This window comes from Sus scrofa, chromosome 13, assembly GCF_000003025.6.
Source record: "Sus scrofa isolate TJ Tabasco breed Duroc chromosome 13, Sscrofa11.1, whole genome shotgun sequence".
In the NCBI taxonomy this organism is placed as follows: Eukaryota; Metazoa; Chordata; class Mammalia; order Artiodactyla; family Suidae; genus Sus; species Sus scrofa.
In genome coordinates this window covers 82,819,292-82,842,352 of record NC_010455.5, presented here as the reverse complement: position 1 = coordinate 82,842,352, position 23,061 = coordinate 82,819,292, and the positions used below count along the sequence as shown (strand labels likewise).

Sequence of the window (23,061 nt, the reverse complement as noted above, 5' to 3'; positions counted from 1 at the left end):
TTAAACCAGCATGTAAAGTATGACTCCTGTCCCCCGTCTTCTTTTTTTGGAAAAAGAAAAATGTAGCATAGGAAAGGACTTGATATATGTGTATAAGACACTATAACTGTTTCTGGGTGTTGTAATTATAGATGATTTTAAATTTCTCATATGTGCTTTTCTAGTTTTTTTAAAATTGTGGCCGCATCGGCGGTACATGGAAGTTCTCAGGCCAGGGGTTGAATCTGAGCTGCAGTTGTGACCTACGTCACAGCTGTGACAACACCAGATCTTTTAACCCACTGTGCCACAGAAGGAACTCCTGTGCTTTTCTGTATTTTGTAATTTTTCTAAAATGTTCATGTGCAGTATTTTGGGCATCATGTAAAAGCTCTTTAAAAACAAAATCTTCTTCCTATTTGAAATTAACAAAGACTTTCTTAAAGTTGTGACCTGTGTCAGCAAAGGTAAGAAACATTGGTATCTTCGTTTTATATCCACTTTTTCTTAACTCTGTTTATTCTTACTTTCTTATCTACTTCAGTTAGGAGCATGAATCAGCACAAGCACTCAGGGCAGATTAGTAATACATATTGAACTCCTTAAAGAAATTTGTATTTTTTGGAGTTCCCTGTCGTGGCTCAGTGGTTAACGAATCTGACTAGGAACTATGAGGTTGCGGGTTCGATCCCTGGCCTTGCTCAGTGGGTTAAGGATCTGGCGTGTGAGCTGTGGTGTAGGTCGAAGACGTGGCTCGGATCTGGCGTTGCTGTGGCTCTGATGGAGGCCAGCAGCTACAGCTCCGATTTGACCCCTAGCCTGGGAACCTCCATATGCCTCGGGTACGGCTCTAGAAATGGCAAAAGACAAAAAAAAAACCCAAAAAAACAACGAAATTTGTATTTTTTCACCTACTAGAAACTCTTCTGGGATTGTGCATTAGAAAAGGCTAAGAAATTATTGCATGTAGAAGTGCTTATTATATAATTGTTTATAATGGCAGAATATGGAGACTGTAAATATCCATTGATAGGGAAATAAAATATGACAGTGGAGTAATTAATGCATTCATGATTATGTTTAGAGCATATTTATTGAGGTCTGATAATGCTCATGTTCCTTTTTAGTCTTCTGCTCACAGTGGCATTCATGATCCTTATTCTTTTTTTCTAAATATATATTAGAGTACAAAAAAATTATTGATAGGATATCTTTTTTTTTCTTTTTTTTTGGCTACACCCATGGCAGAGAGCAAATGTAATGTTTCACTTTATAGGCGAGGAAGTAGGAGCTTGAAAGTGTTAATAAATAAGATGCCCAACCAGAGGGGCTGGGCAGAGGAAGTGGGTTGGATGGGGAATTTGGGGTTGGTAGAGGCAAACTGTTACATTAATTAATTCTTTGGTTTTCCTAAAAAGTTTTATTTGGTCAGACCTAGGGATGGGGAGGGCCAGCATCTAAATGAAGATGTTGGACCTCTTGGTGGTGAAGCGTGGCTTGTGCTGGCGATGGAGGACCCTGGTAGAGGGAACTTGATCTTGGAGTCGTGGAACTGCTTGATTGCTGGTTGGCAGCAGTTGCTGGCTGTGATCTCCTCCATCTTCATGACCTGGATGGAGTGGGCCCCGGGCCCAGAGCCGGGTGCCCATGTCTCGGTAGCACTGGGTGATGGCGCTAGCCCTGGTCAGGCCCCGGCACTGCCGGTATATATGGTGGGTGTTGCTGCAGGAGTCATAGTGCAACCAGATGCCCAAGTTCTCCCACCGCAGGGGAGACGTCTCAAACACCTGTCCATAGCAGACTATTTCTCCTGAAGACTTCATCTTCTTCAGCTGAAACACAAAGTACCAGAAGCAGGGCCTGGCAACAACGTGATTAGGCGGAGAGATTCGAATGTGATAGAGAGGTGGCACGCTGGCATGTGGGGGGTGGGCAGGCAGTGCCCCACCGCCTTGTACTCTCACACCATGCCCGAGGCTGTTCTCTCCGTGTTCGCTGCCACCCACAAAAAGACCAGACTATTACATTTAGAATGGATAAGCAATGAGGTCCTACCGTTCAGCACAGGGAACTATATCCAGTCTCTTGGGATAGACCATGATGGAAGATAGTATGAGAAAATGAATGTATATATATGTATGACTGGGTCACTATGCGGTATAGCAGAAATTGACTCAACACTGTAAATCACCGATTCCCTAATGAAAAATAAATAAATAAAATAACAATCTAAAAAACAAAACTAGCAAAGGAACAAAATGAAAACAGACTCATAAATAGGACAAAAACATAGATGGAAAAGGAGGGGTGTGTGTGTGTGTGTGTGAAATATTGGTCCTGATTCCTTCTCCATGTACTTTGCTTTAGCCCCAGGTAAGAAAATAACAAGTGGGTTGCTTCTACTATTTTTTTGAAAATAACCCAAGCTAGTAAATTCCTTTTTTCCCCCAAACCCTCCCTTATGTGTATTTTATTTGTCGTCCTCAGTTTCCGTTTATTTGCTTTACTTTTACTTGTGGGTGTCATATGAGTATTTTCACAGTTCTGTTCTCACATAGAATGCTCTTCTCTCTGCTTTTACTGTAGCTAACACCTCCTCATTTTCCAGGTTTTAGCTTAAATATCACTCCTCTCAGAAATCTTCCTGGACCACTTTATCTGAAAGACTGTGCAAGTAATACCCCTTCCCAGCTCTGTAATGCCCACTAGTTTCTTTCATAGCAATGAAGACAATTGATATTTTTGTACGTGTTTACTTGTTTATAGTGCTTCCTCTGTTAGACTGTGACTTCCTGAGGCTGGGATTATATCTTTTCCTTCACCAGTGTATTTTTAGGTCCCCTTCTTATGGTTGGTATGTTTTTAACAGTTAGTAAATATGAATAGATTGAATGAACAAACTTAATTTTTATAGCTTTGACAACAAACAGCTCATTAAGAATTTATCGTGTTATTTAGGTGAGTTGTTTTAACGGTGAGTTGTTTTAACGGAGATTGTACCAATGTTATTCTTATAGCACATACTCATTTATCTTAGCTATGCTAGTCTTGATATTTTAGTGTATTTTATGTAGGAATTTAAAGGAAGGAAGTTAGGTTAGACTCAGGAGGTAATAGAAGCCCTTAGAGTAGAGGTGGAACTACTGCTGGTGCTGAGAAATGGGTAGACTTTGAAGAGGCAAAGAAGAGGGAAAAGCCACTTTGGACAAGACTGTTTTATACTTTTTAAAAATAGACTTTATTTTTTATTTATTTCTTTTTGTCTTTTTAGGGCTACACCCGTGGCATATGGAAGTTCCCAGGCTAGGGGTTGAGTTGGAGCTGTAGTTGCCGGCCTACACCACACCCACAGCAATGCAGGATCTTTAATCCACTGAGCGAAGCCAAGGATTAAACCTGCATCCTTATGGCTGCTAGTCAGATTCATTTCTGCTGAGCCACGACAAGAACTCCTAGACTTTATTTTTCTAAGTAAAGTTTTAAGTGCATAGCAGAATTAAGCAAAAGATACAGATACTTCCCATATACCCTCTATCCCCAATCCTACATGCATTTTGTTTTAAAACTGTGGTAAAATACACATGAAATTCACCGTCTTGGCCATTGTTAAGTATGCCTTTCTGTGGTACTGAATATACTCATAATGTTGTCCAACCATCAAGCCATACATCCCTGTCTCTTGTTTCATCTTGTGAAAATGAAACTCTGTGCCTATTAAACAGTAACTCCCCATATCTTCCTCTTCCTAGACTCTGCTAACCACTGTTTCATTTTCTATCTCTAGGCTATTGATCATTCTAAGTACTTCATATAAGTAGAATCATACAGTATTTGCCGTTTTGTGACTGGCTTTTTTCACTCAGCACAATGTCCTTATGGTTCATCCATGTTGTAGTGTGTCAGAATTTCCTTCCTTTTTAAGGCTGAATACTATTCCATTGTATGTATATATCACATTTTTCTTATCAGGGGACAAATGGGTTGCTTTCATTTGTAGCCACTGTGAATAAGGCTGCTGTGATTACGGGAGTACAGATGTCTCTTCAAGATTCTGCTTTTACTTCTTTGAGGTGTCTACCTAGAAGTGGAATTGACCCAGCAGGATCGTATGATAATTCTATTTTTAATATTTTAAGCAATCAAAGTCCCAGTTTATACAATAGCAGTACCATTTTGCATTCCCACCAGTAGTTATACAAGGGTTCTGATTTCTTTACAACTTCACTAACACTTGTTGCTTGCTGTTTTGGGGGTTTGTTTATTTGTCTTTTTAGGGCTGCACCCATGGCATATGGAGGTTCCCAGGCTAGGGGTCAAATTGGAGCTACAGCTGCCAGTCTACACGACAGCCACAGTAACACCAGATCCAAGGTGCATGTGCCACCTACATCACAGTTCACGGCAATGCCAGATCCTTAACCCACTGAGTAAGGCCAGGGATCGAACCCACGGCCTCACGGATACTAGTTGGGTTTGTTAACCACTGAACCACGATGGGAACTCCGTGTTTGTTTGTTTGTTTTTTATAATAACCACCCTAATTGGTGTGAGGTGATATCTCAGTGTAATTTTGATTTGCATTTCCTTAATGATTAGCAATGTTGAATATCTTTTCATGTGCGTATTGGACATCTGTATATCTTATTTTGAAAAATATCTATTTAAGTCCTTTGCCTACTTTTAATTAGGTTATTTGGCTTTGTTGTTGTTGTTGTTGTTGAGTTTTAGATTTTTTTTAATATGTCCTGGATAGTAATCCCTTATCAGGTATGTGATTTGTATGTGACAATTCACTTTTTGCTTGATGCTTTCAAGATCCTCTCTGTCTTTGTCTTTTTCGGGTTTGATTATAATGCATCTCTTTGAGTTCATCTTACCCTGGGTTTGTTGAGCTTCTTGATATTAATATTTATGTCATCTATTAAATTGAGGAAGTCTTCAGTCATTATTTCTTCAAATATTCTCCCTTTTTCTGTCTTCTCCTTTTGGGAGTCCCCCAGGTCCCTTCCAGGTCCCTTAGTCTCTGTTCACTTTTTTCCTTCTTTTTTTAGCTTGCTCATTTCCATTGTTCTGTGTTCAAGTTGTCGATTTCTTTTTTCATTTCAGTTATTTTACTTTTTAGCTCCAGAATTTCTTTTTGGTTCCTTTTTAGGTTTTCTTTCTCTTTATTGATATTTCCATTTTGTTGTATCATTTTCTTGACTTTCTCCACATCTTCCTTTAGTTCTTTGAGCATCTTTAAGAGAGAGTTGTTTTAAAGTCTTTGTCTAATATATCTGCCATCAGGACTTTCTCAGGGACTGTTTCTACTGTTTTATTTTTTTCCCCTTGAATTGGTCGTAATTTCCTGTTCTTGGTATGTCTTGTGATAGTTTTTACTGTTGAAAAACTGGTTGTTTGAATTTAATAATGTAGTAACTGTGGAAGTTGGAATTTCCCTCTTCCCCAAGGTTTACTCTTTATTAGTTTTGTTCATTTTTTAAAAAATTGTCTTGGGCTGTCTCTGTGCCAGGGATAGCCCTAGGTGTAAACTTAAGGTCTTCTCAGGTCTTTTCTGAGCCTTTCCCTGGCTGTGTGTAGTTACTTTCTAATTTTTCCCACATATGCAGTTGTTTTTAAGTGTCCTGGTCTTTAATGTGTGGTTCCCTAAGGGGTAAATGGAGAAAAATGAAGGGTGGGAAAGACACTAGTCCTTTAAATCCTCCAAAATTCACTTCAGCCAAAGTGGGGGTGGGGGTGGGGGACCGTGGGGAGACAGAGCAACAATGGCTGCCCACTTTTTCTGCACTTCTGCAAGCAGAAGCAGCAGTCCCCGGTCAGAACACAGATGCCTGGTATTTGGATGTTTTTGTACATCCTGGACCCCATATCCTGTGTACAAACTGCTCCGGGAACATGTGCACAGCTGCCTGCCACATGGCTGCTGTTGGGGGAGGGGTAGCTGCTACTGCACCACCAGCTATAAGTTGACAAAAATTAGTTGCAATTTACCATCCAAGCCTTCCCCTGCAAGTTGCAGGACTTCGTTAGACTCCAGAGATTCAAAATAGTTACATGAGACGGATTCTGCCAGTGCAGTTGTTGCCCAGGTAAGAAGACAGATTCTTAGCGCTTCCTATTCTGCTGTCTTTTTAGAATCCTCTTTCCTACAAAAGTTTTTAGGGCGGGACTGCAGGAATATCTTTGGCGTGTCTGGGAAACCATTACAGAAAATTGTAGATTACTATTGGAGAAAGAAGCTAGTTTCTAATCATTAAGAGCTTGGAAAATCAAAGTAGATAAAATTTTTCTGCTGTAAGTGGAGTTCTTTTAACAGATGGGAAGCTACTGAAGGTATTTGATCAGTAAAGGACACTTGTTCATCCACTTATTTGTTTAGCAGATATTGTTTGAATACACACTGTGTGCAATATGGTTTTCCAGACAGAAAGGGTGCAAGGATGAAATAGGAGGAATGGAGAGCCAAAAACCTGTTGTGGAGGAATTCACACGCTACTGGAAGTGACAGACCTGCAAGTTATTACAAAGGAATATAATATATGTTATAATAAATGTATGTCCACAATGTTGTGGGAACTTAAAATAGGACCACGCCTGCTTTGGAGAATTGGGAATATCTTAACTGAAGGGGTGACATTTTATGGTCTGGGGAGAGGAGGACTGATTTACCAGGTGAAGAATATTAAGACCTTAACAATAAGGTTATGAGCTGTTCACGGAATGGTAAATAATCCTTGCCTCTGGAGTTGTGGGAAATAAACCTAGAACAACAATGTGGGATCCAGTTATTAAGGGCCTAATGTGATCTCTTTGACGAGGGAACCATCAAGGATTGTTAGGCAGGGGACTGAGATGGTTTTCTTTCTTTTTTTTCTCATCTGGAGTAGTTGATGTGGCATTAATGAACTAATACATGACATAGAGAACAATACCACATTTTAGTAAGCCTTTTGATTATATCTGCTTGTTGAATTTATATCTGTAATTAATGCCCATAGTCACTAAGTATGTGGACTTTGAGAAGTTAAGAATTGAATTAGGATCATAGTTCTGCTGCTTTGTAGCGTTTATGCAAGTAATTTGATATGGCGAGCCTCCATTTTCTTATCTGAATAATGGGGCTTCTGAGTAGTTTCTGGGCATTACCAGTTACTGGCAAGTGATGAGATTTCTGTTGGATGGGAAAGAAGTCAAAGGAGATGTCCCCCACCCCCCCAACATAATATAGTCGTGTATACGCTCAATATTGAGCGGAGGTAGGCTTTCAGGTGGACTTGGGAGTCAGCCATTAAAAAGGTGTACATTTAATCTAAAAGAGATAGTTAGTGCTAAATAGTTTTTGTATGCTATGCTTTAAGATTTGGAGAAGGGGACTTTTGAAGGTTTTTAAGCAGGAATCCATGTGACTGAGTTTTTCCAAGCAGCTTCAGGGTAATTATTAATAGTGTGCCCCCTTTAACTCTCAATGGTTAACCCAGTTTGGATAATAAATTATGTGGTCTGGCTACAGCTCCGATTCGACCCCTAGCCTGGGAACCTCCATATGTCGCGGGAGCGGCCCTAGAAAAGGCAAAAAGACAAAAGAAAAAAAATAAATAAGTAAAAATAAATTATGTGGCCAGTCACCTTCCAAAACAAAAATATAGTAAGAACAAAGGGCTCTGGTTGAGCCATTTAGATTACAAATATGGAGGAAAAAAAATAAAGGAATCAGCCCAGAGCGTTGGGAGTAAAACAGAGAAGAAACAGTCTTTATAAAAGACAAGAGAGGATAGTTTTTTTTGTTTGTCTTTCTTTTGTCTTTTTAGGGCCGCACCTGAGGCATATGGAGGTTCCCAGGCTAGGAGTCGAATTGGAGCCGCAGCTACCAGCCTACACCACAGCCACAGCCACAGCCACAGCAATGCAGTATCTGCACCATGTCTGCAAATCTGCGACCTACCTCACAGTTCACAGCAATGTTGGATCCTTAACCCATTGAACAAGGCCAGGGATCAAACCTGCGTCCTCATGCTTGTTCAGTTCATTTCTGCTGAGCTACGACAGGAACTCCAAGAGAGGATAGTTTTAATAAATAGTATTAAGCAGGCAAGATTTGTGAGATCAACAGGGTCAGACTAGCAAGGTTCGGGAGCATACACATACGTTTGATTCATCAAGGTAGAGCTCCTTTTCTACTTCAGACAGTGCGGTTTCATATGAGCACTTGGAGAGAAGCCAAATTGGGTAGTTTCTTTGAGGATAAGGACCATGCCTTTTATTTTTATATCCCTAGTGCCTAGCACAGTAGTTATCATGTAGGAGGTACTTGGTGCATTTTTGAAGAATTGAAATATAATTAATAGTTGGTGAAAAAGATGAGTTAGTAGCTATAGATATCACACTGAAAAAAAAATTGGCGGAATGGAAAGGAGGAGGTTTTTAGTTTGGCAGCAGTTACAGAGGAAAAATCTTTGCATTTAAATGTTGAGATGAACTCAGCAGAGAGGGAAAAATTAAAGTTTCTGAAGAGGGAAGGAAGTTTGAAAGCTGAAGTCCTTGCTGCTTGGGTAAGAATCTATTGCAACGTGAACAGTGTGGCCTTCAAGAGGTAACACCCCCTCACCTCCCTCGCCCCAACCTTTGATGATGTAGGAATATTCTAATGAAAAGAGACAGTCTTTGGAGTCAGAAAACCTAGAGCTAAATCTTGACTTTACCTTTTACTAGATCACTGGCATATCATGTATTCTTTTAGGTTTAAATGACTCAGCTAGAGATTTAGTGACCAACTGTAGGATGCCTAGAAACTCATCCGCCGCCCATGTCTTCCTCATCTTCCAGCTACTACATTTTATGATTATGTCCTTCTGGCCACAGTCGATTGTCCCAGCCCATTATTGCTCTGAGGACATTTCACTGGCCAGGATGAGCACCTGACCCACATGCAACCAGTGCTTGTCTTCCTGGTGTTTTTAAGGCCCAGGGTGCGAGAGGATTAATGGAATCTATAAGCCAGAAAACTTGTGACACATCAGGGCTGTGTTTCCCACCCGCTGAAGAATGCTGATCTGTGGTGAAAGAGAATGATGCTGACATGAGAGAAAATCAGAGGCAAAGGAAAGGAGTCAGACAGAGCCACCTGGTCCCAGCAACCTCGCAGTTCCTGAGCCCTTGCTGCATCCCTGACCCTCCTAATTTGGTTCTCTAACCCTTTCTTGCATCCAGTGAGCCAGTTGAGCTGACTCAGTTCTTTTCAAATCAGACTCGTTTGAGTTGAGTTTCTTTACCTTATAATTCAACTCATACCTGAATTTGGATGAATTGCTCTGACTCTGGTGACCATCCTTTCCTTCACTAGAACTTAAGTCTTTCTCAAGGGCTAAAGTCTTACGTCTAAGGCTCCATCCCTTCCTAACTTGTGAGGGCTTTAGGGAACCATTTCTGAGCTGTCAACTTTGGTTTTTACCCCTTTCATAGGTCCTTCTCTGAGGTACTGGCAAATGCCTCTCTCCTCCTCTAAAGCCTTCAACTTGATTCTTTGGGCTCCACTAATTCCATTTTGACTAAAGCATGCATAGGAATATGGTAGAAGACAAAATTAGAAGGTTGAAGTTAGGGGCCTGATTGAGGAAAATTGGCACTTCAGTCTTATGTAGTTTGCTGTTATTGTCTGGACCAGAGAGCTCTAACAGAACTTTCTGTGATAATGGAAATGCTCTGTTTCTGCAAGCTGTTAACCACAAACATGTATCTGCCACGACTGGGAAATTGAATATTTATTTATTTATTTATGCAATTATTTATTTATGTATTTATTTTGTCTTTGTAGGACTGCTCCTGCAGCACATGGAGATTCCCAGGCTAGGGGTTGAATCAGAGCTGTAGCTGCTGACCTGTACCAGATCCAAGCTGCGTCTTCGACCTACACCGCAGCTCATGGCAACATGGGATCCTTAACCAGCTGAGGGATCGAACCTGCGTCTTCCTGGTTCCTAGTCAGATTCATTTCTGCTGAGCCTCGACAGGAACTCCTTATTTATTTTTTAAAATATTTTTTGGGCTGGGCCTGCAGCAAGCAGAAGTTCCCAGACCATAGCAGTGACAATGTGTCCCAGCAGTGACGATGCCAAATACCTGACTGCCGGGGAACTCCTGAATTTTTTTTTTTTTTTTGTCTTTTTTGTTGTTGTTGTTGTTGTTGTTGCTATTTCTTGGGCCGCTCCCGCGGCATATGGAGGTTCCCAGGCTAGGGGTTGAATCGGAGCTGTAGCCACCGGCCTACGCCAGAGCCACAGCAACGCGGGATCCAAGCCGCGTCTGCAACCTACACCACAGCTCACGGCAACGCCGGATCGTTAACCCACTGAGCAAGGGCAGGGACCGAACCCGCGACCTCATGGTTCCTAGTCGGATTCGTTAACCACTGCGCCATGACGGGAACTCCCCTGAATTTTTAATTTCATTTAACTTTAATCCGTGTAAATAAGGCTACCACTGTTGATAATGTAGCTCTAGACATCAGGAGGTCATCAAAAGTTATATTTCTTATTTCTTTTGTTTTGATGTATGTTTTAGGAAAAAAAACCTGGAAATAGTGTGGGCATTTGACTCTTTCTTGAGTCAAGAATAGAAAATCACTATTTATTTGCGATGATGCTGTCTTTAACAAGGACGCAGAACATAGGAGGGTGAGCTAATTTGGGACAGTAGATGTGGAGTTAAGTCCTGAAGAAGTTGCTTGACAAAATGGGATGTCCAATAGGGCGCTGCAAATAAGAGTTAAGAATTGAGGAGTTCCCGTTGTGGCACAGCGGAAACGAATCCGATTAGGAACCATGAGGTCTCAGGTTCAATCCCTGGCCTTGCTCAGTGGGTTAAGGATCCAGCGTTGCTGTGAGCTGTGGTGTAGGTTGCAGACACGGCTCAGATCTGGTGTTGCTGTGGTGTAGGCTGGCAGCTACAGCTCCAATTTGATCCCTAAACTGGGAACCTCCACATGCCATAGGCCCGACCCTGAAGCAAAAAAAAAAGAAAAAAAAGAAAAAGAAAAAAGACTTTAAGAGTTGAGCAGAACAGAGGAGGCTAAGACCGGGAGTATGTTTTGTTGTCATCTGCATAAAGGTGATTAAAGCCATAGAGATGGCTAATGTTCTCCAAAGAAGGAATATAAATCTTGGAGAAAGGAGCATCAAGGGCACATAACCTTGAAAAATGCCTACATTGGAAAGGTAGAGGGGTTCCTGTTGTGATGAGTGGGTTTAGACTTTGACTGTAATGGCTTGGGTCTCTGGAGGCACAGGTTTGATCCCTCGCCCCACACAGTGGGTTAAAGTGTCCGGCATTGCTCCAGCTGCGGCTTAGATTTGATCCCTGGCCATCCATGTGGCACAAGAGTGGCCATAAAATTAAAAAAAAAAAAAGTATGAAGGTGAAGTTACTATATGATATTTCTAAGAAACCAGCACTTATCCATGTGACTGATAGCAGAAATCCTTTGCTTTGGCGTAGTCCTCATCACAGAGATTAGACATTTTACTTGAAAATGTGAATACAGATATATGATATGGATCTGACAGATAGTTATATTTAGCAGGCATGGGGCAAGTAGAAACTATCATTGTGCCATCATAGTATCATTTCTGCCTATAGAATCATAATATATCTGTAAAATGTGGTTAATCTTTGGTCCAGTTGCCAATAAACATAGCAAACTCTAGCTCAAATAAATTAGCTTACAAACCGGGCAAGCAAACGCCTAGCCCCCTTTGGTATTTTCCAGATCATCAGTGCTTGCCAATGATATGATGCTTAAGTGGATTTTTGTATCCAAGATTAAGGAGAAATTGTTTGCGAGAACGTACATAAGATGCGTTTTATTATGCAGTGGGAAGACTCATGAATTTCCCCACAATGAAGGCATACAGAAGGTAGTGATTAAGCTGCCTGCCAAGAAAGGCTTAATAGATTGAAGGGCAGTGTGAATAAGGAATTTGGGAGTTGAGAGGGGGGCGCTGGCAAGGAAGACAAGCAGGGAGAAAGAAACAGAAGACTAGAGAAAGGCTTAATGTCAGGTCTCTGGGGTAAGACAGTAGGGAGCAAGGCACTTTGCTGCCTAGCTCAGTGCCTGAATCATAGTAGGTGCTCAGAAAGTATTTGTGGAAGGAAAGATGAATGATGGTTAGGGAGAAGAAACATTGCTCCTACAGGGCTGATGGAATCAACTTCGGCCCCATGTTATTTTATCCATTACCTGACCTCAGTCATCACAATGTCTTCCTGATCTTGGGTTGCTGTTAATTTATTGTAGAATATATACTAAGTGTGTGACTATTTCAGGTAAAAGATTTGAACATGCAAATCACCATCCAGCCCTGGGTGGGGGTGAGGGAGGGATGCTCTGCTATTTAGAAGTAGGGTGAGGGTACCTTATCCTTTTGTTTTAAGACTGTAACAAGTAGGTATGACATATAAACCTGAATATCCTGGCCTTGGGTGGCATGGGTGATCACTTCTGGGTATTCTCACAGGTTAGGGGTGTGTACTTATTTCCTCTGTATGGTTTCTGGTAAGGCGATTAAGAATGGTGAGAAGCAGGACGGGGAGGTTGAAGTTATTTCCAGATAGGAGTATTTAAACAGATATCAGCACATTAGACTTTAATACACAAAACTGAATGGATGCTGTTTAATTTTAAAGTTTTTTTTTTTTTTTTTAACTCAAAACTCCTCTGAAATCTGATGGTCCACAAAACCTTAGTGTATAGAATTTTAACTGATTCCTTTACGTGAATGTTATGGTGACCTGATATCTAATATTGAAAACAGATTTTAGAGTCTGAAAAATACAGGGCTGCATAGGTTGTATTTTAAATTTTAAGCTAAAATGTACTTGCAGCTCAATTTAATTTACACCCTAGGCTGTATCATTTTTTACATATCTCTGTGTGTATATAAATGTAATATGTGGTACATAGTCTGTTTAAAAAGAAAAATTTGACTAAGAAAAAGCTCTGATCTGTTTCATTCAGTATATATTTATTTGAGTGTCTAACAAGCAGAATTTTAGACACTGGGATGCAGCACTGAACAAAGCACAAGATCTTTGCTCTGCTGGAGCTGTTGTCAAGACTTATTTTCAGAGGGAAATATTTCAGATTAGCTGGTACCTAATCAAAGAAGGAGAGGTACCTTAATCATCTAGAAAAGTTGTACTTTCACAGAACTGAGATATAAACTAAACCCCACTGAAGACAGGGATTTTCATTTGGCTTTTGTCTTGTGTTCACTGCTGTATCCCCAGAGCTCAAAATAGCGCTTGGCTCAAATGTCATTGATTGCAGTGTTTGTTGTTTTGAATTTTATAATGAGACATGTACTTTAATAAATGATTCTTAAATCTAGTACATTGAAAATTTTATAATCTCATTTACCTTATTTTTATGTTTCTTGCCTACTTTTTGTTTCTCTTTGTGTCCACATGTCAGGATGCAGACACAGCTTATTAATATTAATAATCAGTCATATGGTAATCTGATATTGCAAAGGTTAGATTTGGAAAGGAATTTAAGGGGTCATCTTTTGTTCAGCTTCCTGCCTAGGAAAAACTAAGATAATTAGGTATGTATTTTTAATTAATCATTTTTTAAAAAGGGGACAGTATAATTGCGTTCTCTCTTGAGAAAATGGAGAAAGGTACTTAACCCTAGATATAAAGGTACTAACCTGAAAAAAGTTAGAACTTCTAACTGTGTGGGAAAGTAAAAAAAAAAAAAATCGAGCACCACTAAGCTGCTCTTTGTTGATATCAGAAATGGGCCTGTCATTCATTTTGGCATTGAAGCATAGCCTCCTATCTCAGGGGGGCAGAACCAGGACTTTTTTTTTCCTCCCAGAGGAGCTGGACAGTTATTACAGGTTGAAAAGCCTGACCAGTTTTTCAAGAGTTTCTCCTCCCCCCCACCCCCCACCCCCGAAACTCCTGGTGCCTTTGCTTTGCTTTCAAGATGCACTAAGGTCTCCGGCTTTGTGACTGCTTTGGAGCTAACAGCACTCTGACATGTATAATTCAAAATATGCAGGTTTCTTGAGTAAGTTCCATCTAATTTTTTTAGCCGGTTAAAATTCCAGTGATTTTTAGAAAAATGTTAGCGTGGAGTTAGACATTGTATTGTTTCACCACTTTGATTTTAAGCTTATTTCTAAAGCAATCTTTAATAAGTCAAGAGTCTACATAAAAAGACCCCTTGGTCTCTTAAGACCTGTACTTTCATTTTCTTTTTAAGTGTCTTTGTTGCATGAGATGGTATTCACATGTCTCTGAAAAGCCAGTAACTCAATGATTTTCTTGAGCATCTTTTTAGTTTTTCTGAGAAGTATTTTAAATTGAGCCTTTCTGAGCTCGATTGCTCATGTCTGACACAGTCTCAAGTTTCCAGTGAATGGTAACAAAGACTGTAGAGTGTTGTTGGTACTGCAGTGAGAGGCATGCTTCTTTAGACCAGGTAAGAGAGATCATTTTGTTTCTTACTGTTGGGTGCTTTTTTACAGCGTTTATTTTATATTCAACAGCAGCAATGCTAAATGGATAAATAGCCAGGAGCACGCTGAATTCAAGACGTCCTTGCTTGTTGCAGACAGGAAAACTACAGGGTATGGGGGTTGGGGTGGGCATGGGGGGAGGGGTAGAGTACGCATAGTTTATCACTCAGTTACTTATATAAATCAATTAAAATGTAAAAATAATTCCCGGGCTCAGTTTTCTCCGTTCAAGAACTAAAGCAGCAGTTGAGGAAATGAATAATTTGAAAGGTACTTCGTGGTTCTTACTTGTGAGTGCAATTCAAATGTGAGTTTTTACTTTCATTTCTTTCCAGTAGTTAATAAAATAAGCTTTGCCTCTAACTATACATTTTTTTCCATTTATGAAAACATCTACATTGTCAGTAGCAAAATATGCTTCCTCGGGATCTTTGGAATGAACCTGACACTTATAAAAATGTTGCAGCTTTTAGAGCTGTTTCATTCCCTTTTTTCCTAGGACATTTTTCTTAAAAGTATTTGTGCTTTGAAAATGTCAGCTGTATTCTAATGAAGCTCAGGCATTGTTTGCTCATAAAGGGGCCGGTGCATTCCACTGCTTTATGGTTTATTATGAGGCACAGTGTGAGAGTGTGGGTGGCACCATTTGGTGTCTGCCTCTTGGGGTAGTGACTGCCATTATGTTAGCATTGGGTTGGCAAAGAAAATATAGCATGCAAGATTCTGTATGAATCTGGATCCTGTGAAGAAAACCTTAGCCATAAATGACACTCAGTGAGCCCAGGATGTGTGCCAACTTGAGTTGATCACTTCAAGTATACTCTTGAAGCCTGCATTTTAGTTACAATGGGTATTTTCCCCTTCACATCTCTGGGGTTTTGATGTATGTAACATTTACTCCTTCTCTAAACTTTGGTGAAGCCAGTGTTTCTAGGTAAACTGTGACATTTTAAATGGAACAGCGTAATTATCAGTAATACATTTACTTTAAAAAAAAGTTTAAGGAACTTAGTGTGGGTGGGGAGGGGGAGTGGAAGAGGAGGTCAGGCAGAGAGGCTTTCTTTCAGTTTAGGAGAGCCCTGAGGAAGAAAAAAAAAAGCAACAGATGTTTCTTCTGTTACAATTGAGGTTGTTTCATTCAAAATTCACAGTAGCTGGGATGGGGAGGGGAGGTCATAAATCTCACTTAATCAGTGAATAAAGAAAACTTAGTCATTTAAATTTTATTCTTTTATATTCAGGATTTGAGAAACAGTATAGAGTAACATACTCTGCTAACATACTTTTTGAAGAGGTTTTTTTAGTCTTAAAAAATTATGTGTGATTAGTGGAAATGTGAGAAAGTTTTAATTCCTTTAAGTGATGGGAAAAAATGATCATTAATCCATATAGACTATTAGGAAAAAACTAAGCCATTATAAGATATATAAGGAATACTTAGGTGGCAGATGTTTGTAATTGCACAATAGATATTAAGGCTCAAAATGAAATTGCAGTATGAAACGTCATTTGCATTTAGTGAGAGACTTGTATCTTCAGTGAGAAGCATGAGACTTATTGCTAAAGATCTTTGACTAAGAAATGTGGGACAAATATTTTGAGTCAATTAGAAATGATGTGTTGCAGTTTCCCTCTTTAAAAAAAAAAGGATAGTAAGCTTTGAGTAGGTAAACTAATGGAAAGAGGGGATTGTTTATCTGCTGAAAGAGTAGGAAGGAAGAGAGCTTAGAAGCGACATGCATGTAATGAAACCGGTCAAAGAAATAGGTTTTTAACTTGTGCAGTTCATAATGAGTAAAGTAAAAATCTGCCCTTTCACAAGTAACACATAGAGAAGTTCTGTGCTCTCACATAGTGTGCGTTTACAAATGTTAGAGCTTTATGCATTTCTTAAAGTTGGCTGTTAGAAAACCAGTGCTGAGCACCAGATCTTTCACATATTAGGCACTTAGGAAATTTTGCCCTACCCTACACTATAAAGTTAGTAATAATATGTAATAAACAATTCTTTGAACCGTAGTTCAAAATTTGCATATGGAGCAAATGTTAAACGGTTTTCTCAATGTTTAATTGGTCTAAGAAGAGGACTGGGAAAGATTAGCAACGGTGAAGGAGATTATTAGGAACTTCTCTTGCTGTTTGCTAGGATCTGTGGGCTTCCCTGAAGATTTTTCTTTGCTTCAAATAATGACAACAGAATTTAGAGATGTTGAAACTTTTTAGATCATTGTTTGAATTAAGATTTGAGTCCAAAATTGATCTATGCACATTTTGCTTGTTTAAGGAATATTAACGTGTAGCAGTTTGAGTTTTTTTCTAAGATAACTTACATGGAGTGTAAAATGGATTTACAAAGTTATAGGTTTGTTTAGAGTAAGAACTTTGAGAATTTTGACCAAGGAATGTTTAGTTTTGATGGAATAGACAGCCCTAAAAATTTTGATGATCTTACTTGCGATTATAACCATGACAGCATCGTAGGTTGTAGTTTTCAAAAATGTGTGTCTTATATATTACAAATGTAGTCATGACAGCACTTTACAGCATCAGCATCTATAGTTAGTAATCAGCATCAGTAGAAGTAATTGAGACTGTTAACCCTTCAACTTAAGAACAATATACTGAAAAAAAGCTTCTGGAATGAAGTACCTGTGGTTCCTGCCTTATATAGAATCTCTTTAGCACAAAACCGAGGTCTCGGGGTTGGGGGGGCGGGATAGGGGAGTCTAAGCTTTCCCTATTCATCTTTCTCGGAGTCAGAATACCCAGAGAGTGACTGATTTAGATGTTCTCTCTGCCTTACATATTTTTATGCAGTTAGAAACTACCGGTGGTTACCTAGAAATCGCTCATCTCTGGTGTGGAATCAGAAGGAAGATTTGCCTGACACTTGTATTTTTCTTTATATTGTTGTTTAGGAGCAGGCATGAGTGTTGTGCTTTAAGTGTATTATGAGCTAACTCTGTTTTGCAAGTGGCTCCAGGAACCTATGGTGTAATAGCATTGTTTCTTTCTACCAAGTTTTAAGCAACCAGTTTTCAAATGAGCTTTTGGGTCTTGACTCTAAAGCTGGTGATCATCAAGCAGGAAGCTTTGCTTTTGGCACTTTGCTCACTTGTGCAAAGTTTGGCAGCTCTCTTGGCAATTTCTCTGACAGAAAAATGAAGAGATTTCTAACTGAGCACATACTGTATGCTAGGTGGACCCAGTAGAACTTACTTATAAAAGTTTGCAGACTCTTTTAATGGTTAAGATTTCAATACAAAAGATTTTGTTGATATTGATGTCTAAGATATCTTGCTCTTGACAATATGGTTTAAATGTAGCTCAGTAATAGCTCTCAAGTGAAACTTGTTACTGAAATAAGAATACTGATAACAGTGCAGTTTTGAATAAGCTTCTTAGCATGGCATATGGAATGCAACCATCCCTTTTTTTGTTTGCTAAGGAAAAGAACTGCTTTGAAATTCTGATTCACGGGTGGTATTGGCCTTTTTGAATTTGTGTCCTAAAGTTTTAAATTTATTTGAAGAACGCAACTTTTAATTTCTACATCTGTGTGCAGTCTTCATCACCCTTTGAAAATATTAAAAAATATCTTCTCTTGACTGTAAATTTCAAATGATTTGTTTGTTAACACTGTCTGGGTTACCATCTCTGAGGCCTCTGGGCTTCTTCATGAGAGTGATTTCCAATGAAGTACCCTTGGGTATTCTCATGCTCATCAGGCCTGATCCTTGTGGTTGCACCCAGCTGCCTTGATCTGCTCTAGCCATTCACTGGCTGTTGGTGCAAGATAAAAATGTGCTGCTTTCCGCTCCCTCTCTTTTCCAGGCCTGCAGACAGCGTCTGTGTGCCATCTGGTGGGTGTTTTGGCCTCAGTGACTGTGCTAAAAGTAGTGGTTGAAAATAGGCTAAACAGTGAAAAGATACAACGTTTAAGAACAAGAGACAGTAAATAAGAGTCACTGGGCCCTTTCTCTTTTTAAGCTGAAAATGGAGATAAGTAGTAGATTCTGCTCAGATGACATTACTTCTCTGATTGGAGCACAGAGACAATGGGCACTTCGCTTGTAGCAGTCTGTCCCATTTTGCTGGCTCGTAGGAATCATCGGAGGCACTCCTTTAAAATATGCATTCCCACCTGGCTTCTTCACGCTTCTAGTGCTCCAACCGAAACAATGTGTTTTGAATAAGAGGGACTCTACCCTCTCCCGCTTTTGGGGTGGGGGTGGGGTGGGGGGGTGGGACATGATGTTCTTGGGTCAGGGATCAAACCCATGCCACATCAGTGACAACACTGACTCCTTAACTGCTGTACCACCAGGGAACTCAAAGGCTAATTTAAAAAATTTTTATTATTTTTTTTTTATTTGGCTGCACCCGTGGCCTACAGAAGTCCCTGAGCCAGGGATCAAACCCAAGCCACTGTAGGGCCAACACTGGATCCTTAACTGCTAGGCTGACGTGAATCTCTTTACCATTTCCCACTTCTGTCACCCCCTTTATATCCTTTGACCAGGCACAACTGAAAAGAATTACTGGGAATGCCTGGAAAAATCAGTTGTTTGAAGCCATATGATAAATTTCTTCAGTTATTAATCAGAAGATAGATAGCATGCCCCAAAATGGGAAGTTCGAATTAAGCAGGTGGATGAGAAATGAGAAAATTGAGAATTAAAAGATTTCCCTGTCTGAGCAAGGTAAATAGAAAAAGGACAAAATGATATTTTAACTAAAGATAAAGAAGCCAGTGAAGAAACAGTAGGATCCAACCTTAAGGTGAGACTAATGTTTTGGGATGGACATTTTAAAAATATTGGGAGGGAAAGGTCCTACCAAAGAAACCCAGTGAGTTTTCTAAGATCTTCTAGCTTTGAGGTTTGATGAACTAAATAAAAACAGTTATAACATTCCAGATACCAGAGCTTGAATTAAGGAGTTGATGTAAGAAATGAAGAGGTACTGTTTAAATCCTGGCATGTGGGAAGATGGAAAAATAATTTTTTTTCTCCTTTCAAGTTGAAGAATCCGGGGCATTTATGGTTCTGGATACCAGAGAAAGAAGGAGCTAGCTAATTGTTTTAAAAGGTGTCCTCCAAGTAAAAATGCTTTTCCAAGCCATGAGAACAGACTTGATCCTCTAGGGAAAGTATGTAGGAAAGACTGACTTAAAAGATTTATTGACCCTTTGGGAGCATGCCCTGAGGGCTGTAGAGCTGGGCTTTGTTATGGTCATTTCAAGGATCCTTTCTGTGGTTCATTGGAGAGATTCTGGTTAGGTGGTCCATTGGGATGGGAGGAATCCTTGAAGTCCTGTGTTCTGACAGCTGCATAAACATCCCAGGTTTGGCTTCCATGCCTGTGACATGTAGGAATGTGCATTTCAGATCTTCTGTCTTTATCTTTGCACCAAAGAGGCTCCAGTTTGGAACTACATACAGAGAGGGAGGTTCTAGGGGTCACTAAACCATTATACTTTGGAGTTGTTATGAACTTTTATCTTCCGTTTCTCACTCTTCCCATTTATAGTGATACTGTGGTTTAATAATGGTGTCCGTCTTTGGATGTAATCTTTGCAACTTCAGTGAACATGATTGAGTGCAGACGCAACAAAATAGAGCATTACAGTGTTACAAGGTGCATATAAGTAATGCACATTATAGCTGTACTAACAGCTACGCTATAAATGGAATGAAAACTACCCCCCCAAATGAGTATGTTTAAACATAAAAATGAATGAAATCAGAGTGGCTGCAAGGTTTATTTATTTACCTTCATCCTCTATTCCTGATGTGCATACTATATACAGATGTGCTATTTTACTCGTTTTACAGATTTGGTATTTTCAGTTGGATATTCTGTCTTTTCAAAGTAATTATGAGTTGTTAATATGTGTTTCATTAGTGCTGTTGATCTGTTGGTCATGAGTTATTTTTCAAATGAAGGTGATAGATACCCCTGGGCCATCCATATTGTTCTCTCTTCTTCATCCTTTCTTCAATGACATATGGCGCTTTCTAGCTGGCTGGCTGAAATTAGAAATACAGTCTGAAGGTTGTGGAGTCTTTGCTCTCTGCAAAATGAATGATCCTATTCCAGAATCGACCTGTGACTTGACCTCATTAGTGCTGTATTTGAAACTGATCAATAGTCCTTTACAACAGTTAGGAACAAGTAATTAAAAGGTAGTATGGAAAGGAAAGAAATGCCTAACACTTTCTTTTTCTGATTCTCTTCCTTCTCTGTTGGAAATGGTTGTGAATGAAATAAAGCATGTGATACTGTCATGTAAATAGATCAGTGAAGCAGAATAGAAAGTCAATAAATTGACCTAAATAAGTAAATGATCAAGGTAGACTTTTATATTAACATGGGAGAGGCATAGATTATTCATTAAAAGTAGCCATCTAGGAAAGAAAATTGGATCTTTCACTTCTCACATCAAATAAATTCCAGAAGGGTCAAGGATGTACAATCTTATTTTATTTTATTTTATTTTTGTCTTTTTGCCTTTTCTAGGGCCGCTCCCGCAGCATATGGAGGTTCCCAGGCTAGGGGTCGAATCAGAGCTGTAGCCACCGGCCCACGCCACAGCCACAGCAACTCGGAATCCGAGCCATGTCTGCGACCTACACCACAGCTCACAGCAACACAGGATCCTTAGCCCGCTGAGCAAGGCCAGGGATCGAACCCGCAACCTCATGGTTCCTAGTTGGATTCGTTAACCACTGCACCACGACGGGAACTCCCAAGTATGTACAATTTTAAATGAAGGCATTGAAGTGTTAAGAAAACATGAGGAATATGATTTTTTTTTTTTTTTTTTCTTGGCTGCACTCACAGCATGCAGAAGTTCCTGGGCCAGGGACTGAACCCATACCATAGCAGAGACTCAGGCTGCTGCAGTGGCAATGCAGGATCCTTTACCTGAGCCACAGGAGAACTCCCATGAGGAATGTTTAACACAATCTTTAGTATGTAATTAATGATAATTAATTTCAAAGAACAGCATATCCAACTGGAAAGAGCAAACCTTTAAAGATAAGTGAAATATAGTATGTCCATGTATAGTATGTACCTCCAGAGTGGGAAGCGAAGATAAGTAAACTTTGCAGTTACTCTGACCTCCTTTATCTTCATATTTAAACATATTCACAGACCTTTTTGTTATGACACTACAGCCATACAAGGAAAGAACAGTAAAACTGATGACATTCTTTAAAAATGTGCCAAGTAAATCATATATAAAGGCAAAAGACAAATGTCGAATTGGGAAAACCATTTGCAGCAGGTGTAACAAAGAATGTACTTATTCCTTCAGCATTTAAGAGGGTCATCCAATAAAAAATCACCAACAGCCAATAGAAAGATGGGTGTAATTCTCAGGAGGGAGAGTTTGGGTGACTTTTTAAAAAAATATGTCTTATTCATAGTAATAAAACCAAAATAAAATCAAAAGGAGATACTACTTTTAACCTGAAGATTGACAGAAATAAAGTTTGATAACACACTGAGTTATAAGGATATGTGGAAATGGACACATTCACACATTTCTGAGGAGAGGGTGAATTGCTACAGGCAGTTGGTACAACTGATATGTATAAAGGCATATGTATAGTCATTGCTGTGTTATTTATAGTAATAAAAGATTTTACTATTAATAATGTTTGTAATGCTAAAAGCTCTCCATTACCAAGTGATTCAAATAAATACTAAGGCCATAAAAAGAAATATTACATAGCTAACAAAGTAAATACTGATGGAAAATTCCATATACAGGTATGGAAAGATCTAAATAGATACAATATTGTTAAGTGGGGAGGAGTATGCAAACTGCTATATTATTCAACTGTATATTTAAGGAAGAAAGGATATTTATGCATACATATTTATATATGCCTAGACATTTCTGGAAAGTAAGATTCGGATTGGCACTGAGACCTGTCACTAGGGAAGGGAATGTTTAGATGGTGGTTGGAGATAGGAGGAGACTTAGTTTTCACTGTACATGCCTGTCTCCTAAATTTCTATCATATGGTTCTGTGCAGATATTCATATATTCATTCATTCATTCGTTTATCCAACCAATATTTGTTGAATTGTTTTGTGACCCACTCACTGTGCTGCGTGCTGGAGGTAGAGCAGTGAATGCAATCAAAGATAATGATTCCCTATCTTTGTAGAACTTCTTCTGAGAGTGGGTGGGCTAAGGACAAGTAATAATCACATAAGCAAGTAAATGTAAATATGCAGTGTATCGTATGGAGATAAGTGCTATGGTGAAAAATCATAATAGGTGAAGAAGAGCTGACGTAGGGTGATCAGGCATCTCTGATGTTAGTGACAAGTGAGCAGACTTGAAGGAACCTGGGGAATAAGGCATGTATATAGATATCTGGGGGAAGAAAGTTACTGGCAGAACAAAAGCCATGAGGCAAAAATTTGCTTGGCCTGGTTTGAGGAACAGCAAAGAGGCCTGGGTGAATGAATGTAGTGGAATGAAGTGAGACTGGGGAGAGATCTGGCAGATGACCAGGTCAGAAGGGAGGGGTCAGGTGAC

At 39.5% G+C, this 23,061-nt stretch overlaps 1 protein-coding gene and 1 pseudogene across 15 annotated transcripts in view; one reads left to right on the top strand and one right to left on the bottom strand.

Moving 5' to 3' along the window:
- Positions 1-23,061, top strand: part of TFDP2 (transcription factor Dp-2) — a 185,345-nt gene that overhangs the window by 95,438 nt on the left and 66,846 nt on the right. The window contains exon 1 of one of the 15 annotated variants that reach the window (XM_021069561.1): positions 5,782-6,068. The exons of 8 other annotated variants lie outside the window; for them this stretch is intronic. Coding sequence is in view for 2 of the 7 variants with exons in the window: in XM_021069557.1 (XP_020925216.1) it covers positions 14,017-14,047 (31 nt within the window). In the remaining 5 variants the exon portion in view is untranslated. Of the gene's footprint in view, positions 1-5,781; positions 6,069-13,903; positions 14,462-14,692; positions 14,806-23,061 lie in introns of those variants that run through there. 6 more of the 15 variants (XM_021069565.1, XM_021069557.1, XM_021069556.1 and 3 more) reach the window with 6 other exon arrangements.
- LOC100620366 lies at positions 1,437-8,795 on the bottom strand (annotated as a pseudogene).